At 47.1% G+C, this 18,765-nt stretch overlaps 1 protein-coding gene across 5 annotated transcripts in view; it reads left to right on the top strand.

Annotated features, from left to right (window-relative positions):
• Positions 1-17,306, top strand: part of CENPE (centromere protein E) — a 635,458-nt gene extending 618,152 nt beyond the window's left edge. For all 5 annotated transcript variants that reach the window (XM_063918152.1, XM_063918161.1, XM_063918167.1 and 2 more), the window contains one exon: positions 16,891-17,306. In XM_063918152.1, coding sequence (XP_063774222.1) covers positions 16,891-16,991 — 101 coding nt within the window. In that variant the 3' untranslated portion in view covers positions 16,992-17,306. The remainder of the gene's footprint in view (positions 1-16,890) is intronic.
• The last annotated feature ends 1,459 nt before the right edge of the window (positions 17,307-18,765 follow it).

Below are 18,765 nucleotides of genomic sequence, written 5' to 3' on the forward strand. Positions count from 1 at the left end.
CCACCAGAGGTTAGGGCGCGCTGGGAAACACCCCCTAGGGTGGATAAGGCGCTCACACGTTTATCAAAGCAAGTGGCGTTACCGTCTCCTGATACGGCCGCCCTCAAGGATCCAGCAGATAGGAGGCTGGAAACTACACTGAAGAGTATATACACACATACTGGTGTTATACTGCGACCGGCAGTAGCCTCAGCCTGGATGTGCAGTGCTGGGGTAGAGTGGTTGGATTCTCTGACTGAAAATATTGATACCCTGGATAGGGACAGTATTTTATTGACTCTAGAGCAATTAAAGGATGCTTTTCTTTATATGCGAGATGCTCAGAGGGATATTTGTACTCTAGTATCAAGAGTAAGCGCGATGTCCATATCTGCCAGAAGAAGTTTATGGACGCGACAGTGGTCAGGTGATGCGGATTCCAAAAGGCATATGGAAGTATTGCCATATAAAGGAGAGGAATTATTTGGGGTCGGTCTTTCGGACCTGGTGGCCACGGCAACTGCCGGCAAATCCACTTTTTTACCTCAGACCCCCTCCCAACAGAAAAAGACACCGTCTTTTCAGCCGCAGTCCTTTCGCTCCTATAAAAACAAGCGACCAAAAGGACAGTCTTATCTGCCGCGAGGCAGAGGAAAGGGTAAGAGAGGGCAGCAAGCAGCCCCTGCCCAGGACCAGAAGCCCGCCCCGTGTTCTACAAAGCCATCAGCATGACGCTGGGGCTTTACAAGCGGACTCAGGAGCGGTGGGGGGTCGACTCAAGATTTTCAGCAATCAGTGGGCTCGCTCACAAGTGGACCCGTGGATCCTGCAGATAATATCTCAGGGTTACATGTTGGAGTTCGAAAGGTCTCCCCCTCGCCGGTTCCTAAAGTCTGCTTTACCAACGTCTCCCTCAGAAAGGACGTCGGTTTTGGAAGCCATTCACAAGCTGTATTCTCAGCAGGTGATAGTCAAGGTACCCCTCCTACAACAGGGAAAGGGGTATTATTCCACACTATTTGTGGTACCGAAGCCGGACGGTTCGGTAAGACCTATTCTAAACCTGAAATCCTTGAACCTGTACATACAGAAATTCAAGTTCAAGATGGAGTCACTCAGAGCAGTGATAGCGAATCTGGAAGAAGGGGACTTCATGGTGTCCCTGGACATAAAAGATGCTTATCTGCATGTCCCAATTTACCCCTCACACCAAGGGTATCTCAGGTTCGTGATACAAGACTGTCATTATCAGTTTCAAACGCTGCCGTTTGGTTTGTCCACGGCCCCTCGGGTCTTTACCAAGGTAATGACCGAAATGATGGTTCTTCTACGAAGAAAAGGCGTATTAATTATCCCTTACTTGGACGATCTCCTGATAAGGGCAAAGTCCAGAGAACAGCTGGAAGTCGGTGTAGCACTAACCCAGGTAGTGCTTCAGCAACACGGGTGGATTCTGAATCTTCCAAAATCTCAATTGACCCCGACGACTCGTCTGCTGTTCCTGGGAATGATTCTGGACACGGTTCAGAAAAAGGTGTTTCTCCCGGAGGAGAAAGCAAGGGAGTTATCCGAACTTGTCAGGAACCTCCTAAAACCAGGAACTGTGTCAGTACATCAATGCACAAGAGTCCTGGGAAAGATGGTGGCTTCTTACGAAGCGATTCCATTCGGCAGATTCCATGCACGGACATTTCAGTGGGATCTGCTGGACAAATGGTCCGGTTCGCATCTGCACATGCATCAGCGGATAACACTGTCACCAAGAACAAGGTTGTCTCTCCTGTGGTGGTTGCAGAGTGCCCATCTGTTAGAGGGCCGCAGATTCGGCATACAGGACTGGGTCCTGGTGACTACGGATGCCAGCCTACGAGGCTGGGGAGCAGTCACACAGGGAAGAAACTTCCAGGGCGTGTGGTCAAACCTGGAGACGTCCCTTCACATAAATATACTGGAGCTAAGAGCGATCTACAATGCTCTAAGCCTGGCAAAATCGCTGCTTCAGGGTCAGCCGGTGTTGATCCAGTCGGACAACATCACGGCAGTCGCCCACGTAAACCGACAAGGCGGCACGAGAAGCAGAAGAGCAATGACAGAAGCTGCAAGGATTCTGCGCTGGGCGGAGAATCATGTCATAGCACTGTCAGCAGTGTTCATCCCGGGAGTGGACAACTGGGAAGCAGACTTCCTCAGCAGACACGACCTTCACCCGGGAGAGTGGGGACTTCATCCAGAAGTCTTCCACATGATTGTGAACCGTTGGGAAAGACCAAAGGTGGACATGATGGCGTTTCGCCTCAACAAAAAATTGGACAGATATTGCGCCAGGTCAAGAGACCCTCAGGCAATAGCTGTGGACGCTCTGGTAACACCGTGGGTGTACCAGTCAGTGTATGTGTTCCCTCCTCTGCCTCTCATACCAAAGGTACTGAGAATTATACGGAAAAGAGGAGTAAGAACAATACTGGTGGCTCCGGACTGGCCAAGAAGAACTTGGTATCCGGAACTTCAAGAGATGCTCACGGAGGATCCATGGCCTCTACCTCTAAGAAGGGATCTGCTTCAGCAGGGACCTTGTATGTTCCAAGACTTACCGCGTCTGCGTTTGACGGCATGGCGGTTGAACGCCGGATTCTAAAAGAAAAGGGCATTCCAGAGGAAGTTATTCCTACCTTGATTAAGGCTAGAAAGGAAGTGACTGTACAACATTATCACCGCATTTGGCGAAAATATGTTGCGTGGTGTGAGGCCAAGAAGGCTCCAACGGAAGAATTTCAATTGGGTCGATTCTTACGTTTCCTGCAAGCAGGATTGTCTATGGGCCTAAAATTGGGGTCCATTAAAGTTCAAATTTTGGCCTTATCAATCTTCTTCCAGAAGGAATTGGCATCAGTGCCTGAAGTACAAACTTTTGTCAAAGGTGTACTACATATACAACCCCCAATAGTGCCTCCAGTGGCACCGTGGGATTTGAACGTAGTTTTGAATTTTCTCAAATCTCATTGGTTTGAGCCTCTAAAATCGGTAGATTTAAAATACTTTACATGGAAGGTAACCATGCTATTGGCCCTGGCTTCAGCCAGGAGAGTTTCAGAGTTGGCGGCTTTATCATACAAAAGCCCATATCTGATTTTCCATTCGGACAGGGCAGAACTGCGGACACGTCCTCATTTTCTCCCTAAGGTGGTTTCGGCTTTTCACTTGAACCAGCCTATTGTGGTGCCTGCGGCTACTAGCGACTTGGAGGACTCCAAGTTACTGGACGTTGTCAGAGCATTAAAAATATATATTTCAAGGACAGCTGGAGTCAGAAAATCTGACTCGTTGTTTATATTGTATGCACCCAACAAGATGGGTGCTCCTGCGTCTAAACAGACGATTGCACGTTGGATCTGTAGCACAATCCAACTTGCACATTCTGTGGCAGGCCTGCCACAGCCTAAATCTGTAAAGGCCCACTCCACAAGGAAAGTGGGCTCATCTTGGGCGGCTGCCCGAGGGGTCTCGGCATTACAACTTTGCCGAGCAGCTACGTGGTCAGGGGAGAACACGTTTGTAAAATTTTACAAATTTGATACTCTGGCTAAGGAGGACCTGGAGTTCTCTCATTCGGTGCTGCAGAGTCATCCGCACACTCCCGCCCGTTTGGGAGCTTTGGTATAATCCCCATGGTCCTGACGTAGTCCCAGCATCCACTAGGACGTTAGAGAAAATAAGAATTTACTTACCGATAATTCCATTTCTCATAGTCCGTAGTGGATGCTGGGCGCCCATCCCAAGTGCGGATTGTCTGCAATACTTGTACATAGTTATTGTTACAAAGATCGGGTTATTACTATTGTTGTGAGCCATCTTTTCAGAGGCTACTTCGTTTTTTGTTATCATACTGTTAACTGGATTCAGATCACAAGTTGTACGGTGTGATTGGTGTGGCTGGTATGAGTCTTACCCGGGATTCAAGATCCTTCCTTATTGTGTACGCTCGTCCGGGCACAGTACCTAACTGAGGCTTGGAGGAGGGTCATAGGGGGAGGGGCCAGTACGCACCATGTGATCCTAAAAGCTTTATTTAGATGTGCCCTGTCTCCTGCGGAGCCCGCTATTCCCCATGGTCCTGACGGAGTCCCAGCATCCACTACGGACTATGAGAAATAGAATTATCGGTAAGTAAATTCTTATTTTTTAGGTTGAAAAGTCTCCATTATACCAGACACAGTTGTCACGTACGGAACAAGCAAAGTCCATCATGCTTTGTAAAGCAAAGATCTACTTGATTCTGCTCAACTCTTTGTATCGAGAGCCTGTTATTTTTTTTATTTTTTTGTTTAATGAAGACTTTGGAGAGCTAGGTTCACAACCTAAATTCTATGTTGTCAGACAACATATTCCAAGGAATGATTGCTAGTGTGTCCCTGTCCTTAATGGAAAACTCAGAATTCCATAGAGACATTACCAACTTTACTGAGATTATTTTGCCTATTTAACTGAGCTGTGAAACCCCAATGTGACGCCATTAGAATTGGGAGGCTTCCCAGATTATCAGAGATGCAATTCATTTTGAGCTACCTCATTTGGGGTCCTAGTACTGGTGCACAGACATCTGGGACCCATAGCATATGGAGTACTGCATTACAGCACTTTTGTAGAAACCGTTCTGTTTTTGTAAACTAGTGTAAAAGGTTGTGCTTGCCATTAAAAAAAAATGCAATGCGGAGCTAGTGTCCAAACGCACTAGTTGGTCTTTTTTTTGTTTTGTTGGAGATGTCGTTGGTTGTGCATTTTCCAAAGTAACTTGCAGTACTCCGGGGAGCACTAGGGGTCAGATGTAGTAAGCCTGGAGAAGTGATAAAGCAGTGATAAGTGAAAGGTGGTAACGCACCAGCCAATCACCTCCTAATGGTCATTTTTCAAACTAAAATTATTGGCTGGTTCGTTATCACCTTCCACTTATCATTGCTTTTTCTCTAGCATCCATAAGGGATATTGGGGACAGATTAGTACGATGGAGTATAGACATCTCCAACTGGATGTGCTGGTTCCTCTCCTCTATGCCCCCTCTCACAGGCAGTTTAGAAAAAAGTGCCCATAGGAGAGGATGCACACTCTCCAAGCTCCAGAGTTTTTTCTTCTATTTTATTTAAACTTTTGCTTATTTTGGTATGCTGTTTGGGCAACAACATACCTGCGCCATGGGAGTTAGGGGGGTACGGTCACCGTGCCTCATGAGATGCTGAGCCGCTTCTCCGCTGCAGGACCACTGTCCTGAGGTGCGGTTTGTTCAGCGGGGCACTGTGCCTTAGCTGCCACAGCATGCCGCACACCCCTGACAGAGTCTGAAGGTAATCGTCGTGGTGAGTACAAACAGAGGACCCCGGTTCATTGTGCGGCAGAAGCATAGGTGAGGCCTACAGGTCCCTTCTGGGGGGGACCCGCGGGTGCCCCTGCGTTAGACTGGCAGAGGGTGTGTTGTACCAAGCATTTATGTGAGGCTACACAGCCTGTGGAGACATAGCCAGTATAAAACTTCTTGGTAGCTCCGGAGCCATAGCGGGGGGTGGAGCTACATCAGAGCGGGCTCAGCGGCATTTTGGCGCCTTCCTCTGCATAAGCAGCAGCAGCCTCATACAGCTCCTCTAAACGGTCACAGGATCACTGGTAGAGGGGGAGAGCCGCTATTAGTGCAGTTTAGTAGTGTAGTACCATTAAGAAGATTTTAATATAAGAGAATACATAAATGACGAGAAAAGACAAGCAGGTGGACTCGTACAATTTTTAAAAAAACATAATGCTTATCTGTTGCTTCTCACAGAAAGAGCGGAGTGCCAGTAGGTGCGCGGTTCCAATACTGCTGATTGAACAAGGGCACTATCTAACAGAGTGCAATATAAATGTGAGTGCTGATTATAAATATTATTTCTCTGACGTCCTAGTGGATGCTGGGAACTCCGTAAGGACCATGGGGAATAGCGGCTCCGCAGGAGACTGGGCACAAAAGTAAAAGCTTTCTGACTAGCTGGTGTGCACTGGCTCCTCCCCCTATGACCCTCCTCCAAGCCTCAGTTAGATTTTTGTGCCCGGCCGAGAAGGGTGCATGCTAGGTAGCTCTCCAGAGCTGCTTAGAGTAAAAGTTTTAAATAGGTTTTTTTATTTTCAGTGAGACCTGCTGGCAACAGGCTCACTGCATCGTGGGACTAAGGGGAGAAGAAGCGAACTCGCCTGAATGCAGAGTGGATTGGGCTTCTTGGCTACTGGACATTAGCTCCAGAGGGACGATCACAGGTTCAGCCTGGATGGGTCCCGGAGCCGCGCCGCCGGCCCCCTTACAGAGCCAGAAGAGCGAAGAGGTCCGGAAAAATCGGCGGCAGAAGACGTTCCTGTCTTCAATAAGGTAGCGCACAGCACTGCAGCTGTGCGCCATTGCTCTCAGCACACTAAAAACTCCGGTCACTGAGGGTGCAGGGCGCTGGGGGGGAGCGCCCTGAGACGCAATAAAACATGTTTTAAACCTTATATGGCTAAAGAAATGCATCACATGTAGCTCCTGGGCTATATGGATGCATTTAACCCCTGCCAGTTTTCCTAAAAAAAGCGGGAGAAAAGGCCGCCGAAAAGGGGGCGGAGCCTATCTCCTCAGCACACAAGCGCCATTTTCCCTCACAGCTCCGCTGGAAGGACGGCTCCCTGACTCTCCCCTGCAGTCCTGCTACAGAATCAGGGTAAAACAAGAGAGGGGGGGCACTAATTGGCAGAAAATACATATACAGCAGCTATAGAAGGGAGAAACGCTTATATAAGGTTATCCCTGCATATATATAGCGCTCTGGTGTGTGCTGGCAAACTCTCCCTCTGTCTCCCCAAAGGGCTCGTGGGGTCCTGTCCTCTATCAGAGCATTCCCTGTGTGTGTGCTGTGTGTCGGTACGATTGTGTCGACATGTATGAGGAGGAAAATGATGTGGAGGCGGAGCAATTGCCTGTAATAGTGATGTCACCCCCTAGGGAGTCGACACCTGACTGGATGGTAGTATGGAAGGAATTACGTGACAGTGTCAGCACTTTGCAAAAAACTGTTGACGACATGAGACAGCCGGCACATCAGTTAGTGCCTGTCCAGGCGTCTCAAACACCGTCAGGGGCTCTAAAGCGCCCGTTACCTCAGATGGTCGACACAGACCCAGACACGGATACTGACTCCAGTGTCGACGGTGACGAGACAAACGTAATGTCCAGTAGGGCCACACGTTACATGATCACGGCAATGAAGGAGGCTTTGAACATTTCTGATACTACAAGTACCACAAAAAGGGGTATTATGTGGGGTGTGAAAAAACTACCCATAGTTTTTCCTGAATCAGATGAATTAAATGAGGTGTGTGACAAAGCGTGGGTTTCCCCCGATAAAAAACTGCTGATTTCTAATAAATTATTGGCATTATACCCTTTCCCGCCAGAGGTTAGGGCGCGTTGGGAAACACCCCCTAGGGTAGATAAGGCGCTCACACGCTTATCAAAACAAGTGGCGTTACCGTCTCCTGATACGGCCGCCCTCAAGGAACCAGCTGATAGAAAGCTGGAAAATATCCTAAAAGGTATATACACACATACTGGTGTTATACTACGACCAGCAATCGCCTCAGCCTGGATGTGCAGCGCTGGAGTGGCTTGGTCGGATTCCCTGACTGAAAATATTGATACCCTGGATAGGGACAGTATATTATTGACTATAGAGCATTTAAAGGATGCATTACTATATATGCGAGATGCACAGAGGGATATTTGCACCCTGGCATCAAGAGTAAGTGCGTTGTCCATTTCTGCCAGAAGAAGTTTATGGACACGACAGTGGTCAGGTGATGCGGATTCCAAACGGCATATGGAAGTTTTGCCGTATAAAGGGGAGGAGTTATTTGGGGTCGGTCTGTCAGACCTGGTGGCCACGGCTGGGAAATCCACCTTTTTACCCCAGGTCACCTCTCAGCAGAAAAAGACACCGTCTTTTCAAACTCAGTCCTTTCGTCCCCATAAGGGCAAGCGGGCAAAAGGCCTCTCATTTCTGCCCCGGGGCAGAGGAAGGGGAAAAAGACTGCAGCAGGCAGCCTCTTCCCAGGATCAGAAGCCCTCCTCCGCTTCTGCCAAGTCTTCAGCATGACGCTGGAGCTTTACAAGCGGACTCGGGCACGGTGGGGGCCCGTCTCAAAAATGTTAACGCGCAGTGGGCTCACTCGCAAGTGGACCCCTGGGTCCTGCAGGTAGTATCACAGGGGTACAAATTGGAATTTGAGACGTCTCCCCCTCGCCGGTTCCTGAAGTCTGCTCTACCAACGTCTCCCTCCGACAGGGAGGCAGTATTGGAAGCTATTCACAAGCTGTATTCCCAGCAGGTGATAATCAAGGTACCCCTCCTACAACAGGGAAAGGGGTATTATTCCACGCTGTTTGTGGTACCGAAGCCGGACGGCTCGTTGAGACCGATTTTAAATCTGAAATCATTGAACACTTACATAAAAAGGTTCAAATTCAAGATGGAATCACTCAGAGCAGTGATAGCGAACCTGGAAGAAGGGGACTATATGGTGTCTCTGGACATCAAAGATGCTTATCTCCCATGTCCCAATCTACCCTTCTCACCAAGGGTACCTCAGGTTTGTGGTACAGAACTGTCATTATCAGTTTCAGACGCTGCCGTTTGGATTGTCCACGGCACCACGGGTCTTTACCAAGGTAATGGCCGAAATGATGATTCTTCTTCGAAGAAAAGGCGTCTTAATTATCCCTTACTTGGACGATCTCCTGATAAGGGCAAGATCCAGGGAACAGTTAGAGGTCGGAGTAGCACTATCTCAGGTGGTGCTACGTCAGCACGGGTGGATTCTAAATATTCCAAAATCGCAGCTGATTCCAACAACAAGTCTACTGTTCCTAGGGATGATTCTGGACACAGTCCAGAAAAAGGTGTTTCTCCCGGAGGAGAAGGCCAGGGAGTTATCCGAGCTAGTCAGGAACCTCCTGAAACCAGGACAAGTGTCAGTGCATCAATGCACAAGGGTCCTGGGAAAGATGGTGGCTTCTTACGAAGCGATTCCATTCGGAAGATTCCATGCAAGAACTTTTCAGTGGGATCTGCTGGACAAATGGTCCGGATCGCATCTTCAGATGCATCAGCGGATAACCCTATCTCCAAGGACAAGGGTGTCTCTCCTGTGGTGGTTGCAGAGTGCTCATCTTCTAGAGGGCCGAAGATTCGGCATTCAGGACTGGATTCTGGTGACCACGGATGCCAGCCTGAGAGGCTGGGGAGCAGTCACACAGGGAAGAAATTTCCAGGGCTTGTGGTCAAGCATGGAAACGTCTCTTCACATAAATATCCTGGAACTAAGGGCAATTTACAATGCCCTAAGCCAAGCAAGGCCTCTGCTTCAGGGTCAGTCGGTATTGATCCAATCGGACAACATCACGGCAGTCGCCCACGTAAACAGACAGGGCGGCACAAGAAGCAGGAGGGCAATGGCAGAAGCTGCAAGGATTCTAAGCTGGGCGGAAAATCATGTGATAGCACTGTCAGCAGTGTTCATTCCGGGAGTGGACAACTGGGAAGCAGACTTCCTCAGCAGACACGACCTCCACCCGGGAGAGTGGGGACTTCATCCAGAAGTCTTCCACATGATTGTAAACCGTTGGGAAAAACCAAAGGTGGACATGATGGCGTCCCGCCTCAACAAAAAACTAGACAGGTATTGCGCCAGGTCAAGGGACCCTCAGGCAATAGCTGTGGACGCTCTGGTAACACCGTGGGTGTACCAGTCAGTGTATGTGTTCCCTCCTCTGCCTCTCATACCCAAGGTATTGAGAATTATAAGACGGAGAGGAGTAAGAACTATACTCGTGGCTCCGGATTGGCCAAGAAGGACTTGGTACCCGGAACTTCAAGAGATGCTCACAGAGGACCCGTGGCCTCTACCTCTAAGGAAGGACCTGCTCCAGCAGGGACCATGTCTGTTCCAAGACTTACCGCGGCTGCGTTTGACGGCATGGAGGTTGAACGCCGGATCCTGAAGGAAAAAGGCATTCCAGATGAAGTCATCCCTACCCTGGTCAAGGCCAGGAAGGATGTAACCGCAAAACATTATCACCGCATTTGGCGAAAATATGTTGCGTGGTGTGAGGCCAAGAAGGCCCCTACAGAGGAATTTTAACTGGGTCGTTTCCTGCATTTCCTGCAAACAGGACTATCTATGGGACTAAAATTAGGGTCCATTAAGGTTCAAATTTCGGCCCTGTCGATCTTCTTCCAAAAAGAACTGGCTTCAGTGCCTGAAGTTCAGACGTTTGTCAAAGGGGTACTGCATATACAGCCTCCTTTTGTGCCTCCAGTGGCACCTTGGGATCTCAATGTAGTGTTGAGTCTCCTAAAATCACATTGGTTTGAACCACTCACCACTGTGGAATTGAAATATCTCACATGGAAAGTGGTCATGCTGTTAGCCCTGGCTTCAGCCAGGCGTGTCTCAGAATTGGCGGCTTTGTTATATAAAAGCCCTTACCTAATTTTTCATTCAGACAGGGCAGAACTGAGGACTCGCCCTCAATTTCTCCCTAAGGTGGTTTCAGCGTTTCACATGAACCAGCCTATTGTGGTGCCTGCGGCTACTAGGGACTTGGAGGACTCCAAGTTGCTGGACGTAGTCAGGGCCCTGAAAATATATGTTTCCAGGACGGCTGGAGTCAGAAAATCTGACTCGCTGTTTATCCTGTATGCACCCAACAAGCTGGGTGCTCCTGCTTCTAAGCAGACGATTGCTCGTTGGATTTGTAGTACAATTCAGCTTGCACATTCTGTGGCAGGCCTGCCACAGCCAAAATCTGTAAAAGCCCATTCCACAAGGAAAGTGGGCTCATCTTGGGCGGCTGCCCGAGGGGTCTCGGCTTTACAACTTTGCCGAGCAGCTACTTGGTCAGGGGCAAACACGTTTGCTAAATTCTACAAATTTGATACCCTGGCTGAGGAGGACCTGGAGTTCTCTCTTTCGGTGCTGCAGAGTCATCCGCACTCTCCCGCCCGTTTGGGAGCTTTGGTATAATCCCCATGGTCTTTACGGAGTTCCCAGCATCCACTAGGACGTCAGAGAAAATAAGAATTTACTTACCGATAATTCTATTTCTCGTAGTCCGTAGTGGATGCTGGGCGCCCATCCCAAGTGCGGATTGTCTGCAATACTTGTATATAGTTATTGTTACAAAAATCGGGTTGTTTATTGTTGTGAGCCATCTTTTCAGAGGCTCCTACGTTTATCATACTGTTAACTGGGTTCAGATCACAAGTTGTACGGTGTGATTGGTGTGGCTGGTATGAGTCTTACCCGGGATTCAACATCCTTCCTTATTATGTACGCTCGTCCGGGCACAGTATCCTAACTGAGGCTTGGAGGAGGGTCATAGGGGGAGGAGCCAGTGCACACCAGCTAGTCAGAAAGCTTTTACTTTTGTGCCCAGTCTCCTGCGGAGCCGCTATTCCCCATGGTCCTTACGGAGTTCCCAGCATCCACTACGGACTACGAGAAATAGAATTATCGGTAAGTAAATTCTTATTTTAAATCTTATTCACTAAAGAATGTTGTTGCACCCCCAGTAAATGGTAAATAAGCACATTACCTAAATCGGGTCAGCACAGTCTTATTAGCTTAACTAACGTTTCCATTTAATAATTAGCACTCTAGCATTTTTTACTGCACATAGCCACTTTATTGCAATATTGCACGAATCGGCACTAAATCACTTTAAAGAGCAAATTTACTGAAACACTGTCTTGCATATTTACACGTACAAACTCCACACCAATATTCGGACGGGTCTAAGGAAAAGGAGTACGAGTTTCCCTGATGCAAAGACACTCTGTATAAGATGATTGATCTACCTATGTCCGGTACACACATTTGAATGTTATCCGAGGATATCATGAATGAATTACCTGGTTAACACTGAAGGCGCTACTGATTTACCACTAGAACACATTAAAAATTGGTCTCTTTGGGAATTGGACTATTTTGAAATCTCGTTGCGACACCTGTATAATTGGGAGTGTTTTATATACGTTTTGTATATATTTGCATATTATACTAAGAATTTTAACAGAACACCTCTTAAGAGGCACCTGGCCTGGTTGTTTGATATTTGGTGGTTAGCGCTGTTTGCACCATTTATTTATATACATATATATATATATATATATATATATGTGTGTGTGTGTGTGCAAACAGCGCTAACCACCAAATATCAAACAAACCAGGTGCCTCTTAATAAGAGGTGTTCTGTTAAAATTCTTAGTATAATATGCAAATATATACAAAACGTATATAAAACATATATATATATGTGTGTGTGTGTTTGTGTGTCCTCTCTTCTGTGTCTCCTCTCAATAGGGCAGGCTTGTATTGTATTCAGTCTGTATTGTATGTGTATTGTTTCTGTATTCCATTATGGTGAAATGGAAGTCATGCATTGTATGTAATGCCAGATTCCCCCCTATTTCGTATGGCTCCATATCCTGTGAGCAGTGTAGTCAATCATCACAAAATGCTGATAACATGGGGGAGAGTCCAGAGCCTTCCTGGCTGGGAGCTATAAAAACTATGATGTCAGATATGTCATCTCAGCTCACTCCCAATGCCAACAAAACACAAGAACTGAAACAAGCAGTAGCTAGCCTAACTGCCAAGGCTGATGCTTCCCATCCCCCGCTGTCTTCTACAGGTGCACAAAAACGGGCTTTACCTGCAATTTTATCAGATTCTGATGAAGATGTACAGGTGAATGGGGTTGATGGGGATCCCATTAGTGGGGATCAAACCCCTCATATTGGCCATACGGGATGTGTTAAAGCTCCCCCTGAGGATGCTACTAGTCAGTTTTCCTCCCTCAAAACAAACTGATAGTCACTTTTCCTGATTCCGAGGAATTGGATGATCTATTTAAATTAGCCTGGAAAAATCCAGATAAAAAATATCAGGTGTCCAAAAGGTTTTTAAATACCTTCCCATTTGCCCCTGAAGGCAGGAAATTCTGGGAAGAACCTCCAGCATTAGACTTCTCAGTCTCTCGCCTTTCTAAAAAGGCAGTGGTCCCTGCTCTGGGCTCTTTTACGGTAAAGGACCCGGGGGATAAGAAAATTGAGACCACTCTGAAATCCATCTACACTGCTGCAGGTGTACTGTAGCTCACAGACCGGTCATTGATGGTTGCTGGATGACACATGCCATTCATACCTGGGCTACTCAGATTCAGGAGGGTCTTTCAGGTGGTATGACCTTGGTTACTACTGTAACTTTCCTAAAACACATTCAGGATACGGAAAGAGTCCTCTGTGACTCCCTTAAAGAGAGTGGCAATATAAATGCTAGAACCACTGCTATGGCTGTGTCTGCACGCAGAGCCTTATGGTTGCATCAGTGGATGGCAGACGCTGACTCCAAATGTAGTGTGGAATCTCTTCCCTTCACAGGTGAATGGCTCTTCGGCGCTGAATTGGACGCATGGATCTCCAAAGTTACTGCTGGGATATCCACGTTTCTCCCTTCACGCGCTCCGCCTGCTAGGTGTACCACCCGGGCAGTCTACTCGGTCCTCCAAATTTCGTTCTAGGGCCTGGGGTGCCTCCAATGTAGCTAGAGGCTCTAGAGGTAAGCCTAAGAAATCAGCTGTTGCTGGCTCTCAGGAACAGAGCACCAGTTCAGCTTCCACAAAGACCTCGGCATGACTGTGCCCACCCACCCCGAGGGGATCTCGAGGTGGGAGCTCAGTTACGTCACTACAGCCACGTGTGGGACGGTTCCTGCCAAGATGCCTGGGTAAGGGACCTTATCTCTCAGGGTTCCATGCTGGAGTTCGACTGTGCTCTTCCCCAATGATTTTTCAAATCAGGTTTGCCAGCTGTGGAAGTAGTTGCGTGTTACGCTACTACTGGCCATTGACAAATTGGTCCAGTCCTAGGTCATTGTTCCAGTACCCCTTCTACAGCAAGGACAAGGTTACTACTCCAGTCTGTTCATAGTGCCAAAACCAGACGTGTCTGTGAGACCCATTTTGAATCTGAAATCCTTGAGTCCTTACCTGAATGTTTTCAAATTCAAGATGGAATCTTTGAGAGCGGGAATTCCTCATCCCTGGATATCAAGGACGCCTACCTACATATCCCAATTTGGCATCCTCATCAGGCCGATCTGTGGTTTGCCCTACTGAACGATCACTACCAGTTTCAGTCGTTGCTCTTCAGCCTGTCTACATCTCTGAGGGTGCTCACGAAGGTGATGGCGGAAATTGTCCCTCACCTGGACGATTGCCTGATAAAAGCAAGTTCCAGGGAGCTTCCACTGCTCCATATAGATCGCACTATCCAACTCCTGTCTCGCCACAGGTGGATCCTCAATCTACAGAAGTCTGAGCTGGAACCGTCTCAAAGGCTCCTGTTTCTGGGTATTATATTGGATACTGTAGCTCAGAGAGAGAGTGTTCCACCTAGAGGACAAGGTGAGAACACTTCAAGAGATGGTTTGCATGGTTCTCAGACCTGCTTGAGTTTCCATTCATCTTTGCATAAAATTGTTGGGAAAAATGGTAGCCTCATATGAGGCGATACAGGCCGGAAGGTTCCATGCGAGACCTTTCCAATTGGACATCATGAATAAGTGGTCCGGTTCACATCTTCAGATGCACCGGATGATTCAGCTGTCACCCCAGGCCAGGATTTCACTCCTGTGGTGGTTAGTCTTCCAATCTGCTGGAAGGTTGATGTTTCGGGTTTCAGGATTGGATCCTCCTCACGACGGATGTGCGCATGAGAGGATGGGGAGCAGTCACTCAGGGGGTGCAGTTTCAGGGCAGGTGGTCTGCCCAAGAGGCCCTACTTCCAATCAACATTCTGGAACTTTGGGCTATCTACAACTCTCTGATTCAGGCCTCCCCTCTACTCAGGGATCAGGCGATCCAGGTTCAGTTGGACAACACCACAGTAGTGGCATACATCAATCGACAGGGAAAGGTAAAAAACAGGGTCTGCATGCGAGAAGTGTCAAAAATACTTCTCTGCGTGGAAAGAAATGCAAGAGCGCTGTCCGCAATTTTCATTCCAGGAGTGGACAACTGGGAAGCGGACTTCCTGAGTCACCACGAACCTCCTCCCATTGGAGTGGGGTTTACATCCTCAGGTGTTTCAACAGATTGTAGACAGGTGGAGATACCTACAGATCGACATGATGGCGTCTCGCCTCAACAAGAAACTGCGCTGCTACTGCTCACGAACCAGAGACCCTCAGGTGAGTGCAGTGGATGCGCTGACGTCGCCTTGGCCTTCCCAGCTGGTCTACCTCTTCCCTCCGATTCTGTTGATCCCAAGGGTGCTCCAGTGGATCAGACAGAGTACAAGCAATCTTGATTGCGCCAGATTGGCCCCGAAGGGCGTGGTACGCAGCTCTTCTGGACAGATCAATAGAAGACTCTTGGCCTCTGCCGCTAAGAAAGGATTATCTTCAGCAAGGGCTGTTTGTCTACCCGGACTTACGGCGGCTTCGTTTGACGGCATGGAAGTTGAGCGAAACATCCTAGCTCACAATGGGCTTTCCAAAAAAGTTGTTGGCACTATGGTGCAAGCCAGAAAACCTGTGACGTCAAAACACTATCATCATATCTGGAGGAGATATGTCTCTTGGTGCGAGGAACGCACGTATTTGCCTGCAGAGTTTCACTTGGGATGTTTCCTGCAGGCTGGTGTGCATAAGGGCTTACGTCTGGGTTCTGATATGGTCCAGATTTTAGCTTGCCCAATTTTCTTTCAGAAGAAATTGGCTGTGTTACCAGAAGTTCAGACCTTCTTACAAGGGGTACTCCATATACAACCTCCTTTTGTGCCTCCGGAGTCTTTGGATGTTGTGCGTGCTTTGAAGATCTATGTCAGGCGCACTGCTCGGGTCAGGAAGACTGATTCCTTATTCGTGCTTTATGATGCGCAGATAAAGGGTTGTTCTACTTCAAAGCAGACCATTGCTCATTGGATTAGGCTTACTATCCAACAGGCCTATGTGTCGGCAGCCTTACCTGTTCCTAAGTCTCTAAAGGCCCACTCTACAGGGTCAGTGGGCTCTTCCTGGGCAGCTGCCCGTGGAGACTTGGCCTTGCAACTATGCCGAGCGGCTACCTGGTCGGGGAAGAACACTATTATTTTATTTATTTTATTTTATTTTTGTGAAATTCTACATATTTGATGACCAAAGAGGATACCCAGTTTGGGCAGGCGGTGCTGCAGCAGTCTCCGCACGTTCTCGCTCTTTATGGAAGCTTTGGGACGTCCCCATTTTACTAATCTGTCCCCAATATCCCATATGGATGCTAGAGAAAGTATGCTTTTAAATACCTACCGGTAAATCCTTTTCTCGTAGTCCATAAGGGATATTGGGCACCCGACACTGTGCGGTTACTTTCTGCTGGTTCTCTGTTATGTGTTACCTGTTCAGCTGTTGCTGTTTTCTGTTGCCAGCTGTTGCTGGCCCCGATTATGTTGTGGTGTGCTGGTGTGTAAATCTCACCACACTTATGTTCCTTCTCAAGTATGTCCTTTCTCCTTCAGGCACTGTTTTACCTAGAACTGCCTGTGGGAGGGGACATAGAGGGGAGGAGCCAGCACACCCAGTTGAAGACATTACAAGTGCACTGGCTCCTTTGGACTCGTCTATACCCCATCATACTAATCTTTCCCCAATATCCCTTATGGACTACAAGGAAAGGATTTACCGGTAGGTATTTAAAATCCTTTTATCACTTCTCAAGGCTTAATACATCTTACCCTAGGTCCGCTGTTTTTTTTGTGTGAGGAATTTTGATGCTTGTAGTCTGTCATTTATATTTATACAAATTGCCTTTCCCTCTTGCAGATGTAGACATGTACGCGAAAGCTGCTTCTGAAACCGATGAAATTAACTGGTGGGATAGAGCTGAAAAAAAAGAAGATGCAAATGAGTGTAAAACATCTTGAACACTTTTACCCGACCAGTGGCAATCAAGAAGAGTAAATTGTTTCCTGAGATAGCAATCCCCATCACCTGAGACTTTGCTGCTGCTTAAAGCTGATGTGACTGTCATGCTGCATTTTACACACAATGGTGTTGAATTCGTCACTGTATTTTACATTTAACCTGTCACTTAAACAGGAAAACTTTAGTCTATTTACATAGCATCTTTTTAATCAACTTAACCAATTTAATTCAGAATCTGTTTGACAGTATGTTTGATATTTTTCCTTGTATGTGATGTATATATGTATGTGTAAGTTTTATATTATATAGTTAATAAAGTGGAATATTTATAATTGCTTGTGATCAGTTTTGGCAATGAAGGTTTGTTCAATTACATTTTGCCAAGTTTCTCTCAATATACAAAATGGTTATATGCCATGTGCGGTCAAACTGAATGTTTTATACTTATGTTAGGGAAAGTGGCCTATGTTATATAGGCCAAACCTTGAGGATCCTCCCTAGTCTATGTATCACCATTCTCTGACTAATTCTGCCCAGTGTTGGAATCACAAACACAATGAATGGTATTTCGATATTATGCTTTATAAAATATTTCTCTTACGTCCTAGAGGATGCTGGGGTCCACATTAGTACCATGGGGATATAGACTGGTCCACTTTAAGAGTTTGCGAGTGTGGGCTGGCTCCTCCCTCTATGTCCTTTGTTAAAGTCAAATTACTTTCTAATAAATATTTAAAATGCCAGCTCTAATATATACTGTGGACGCCAGGCGCATCTTATTACCATGTGCTATAAATGTGCGCTGTACGTCACAAAACACTACATCCCATAAGAGAAAACAATACACCCACACATTGTCTGAGTTCCAAAGCTCATTGATGTATATATTTATTAAAAGGATATATATATATATACAATATATCACACATACAGTGTGTATGTGTGTGTGTGTATGTATGTATATATATATATATATATATATAGAGAGAGAGAGAGAGAGAGAGAGAGAGAGAGAGAGCAAGGTAAATAAACTGCACTCAGGAACTCACAGATAGTTTAAATGTGGTCTACGTTTCGGAGACCTTTAATCTCCGTCAGGACATAAAATACATCAATGTACAACACATACCTTAAATACCTCACCCAGGTGCTCAGAACGCCCACGGCCGCATCCCTTCGCTGTCCCGCTGACGTCACCGGAAGTGACTTCACGCCCGCGTCACCAGCTGACCGAACCGGTAGGAGGGGCCGGGGCCATCCACAAAGTGTTTTTCCCATCACCATGACAACACTGCGCGAGACGGGAATGGAGAAAAATAAAAAATGTCAATAACAATTACAAGAGCTATTAGAGCATAATCAGCTATACTGAGCATCTAGAAGATATAAATCAACAGAAAGCTAGGTCACTAGAAATACCCGACAAAGGGCTGTAGTAACGTAGCTATAGATCACACAAGAACACTGGCTATAATAATTATGAAAACAGGCACCAATCCCTAGCTAGGAACCTAAGAAGCAGCTATAAGAAAGTTGCTCATTAAGCCCAAAAGGCTGCAAAGTTTGCAGTTTGTAAATCCACTTTGATTCGAGACGTAGTAACAAATTACCCCTGTTCCCTCCTCTTGTACAGGGGGGAACCCAATCTATCATTTTGTACCTCAACGTGGCTAAGCCACGATGGAAATCCCGAAAGTGTCTGGCTACGGGTTGATGATTCATTTTAGCTCTGGTACTCGCGCTTGCCTCAGCGGTTTCTATCGCTTTTCTAAT

The sequence above is a fragment of the Pseudophryne corroboree genome, chromosome 1 (assembly GCF_028390025.1).
Source record: "Pseudophryne corroboree isolate aPseCor3 chromosome 1, aPseCor3.hap2, whole genome shotgun sequence".
NCBI classification, from domain to species: Eukaryota; Metazoa; Chordata; class Amphibia; order Anura; family Myobatrachidae; genus Pseudophryne; species Pseudophryne corroboree.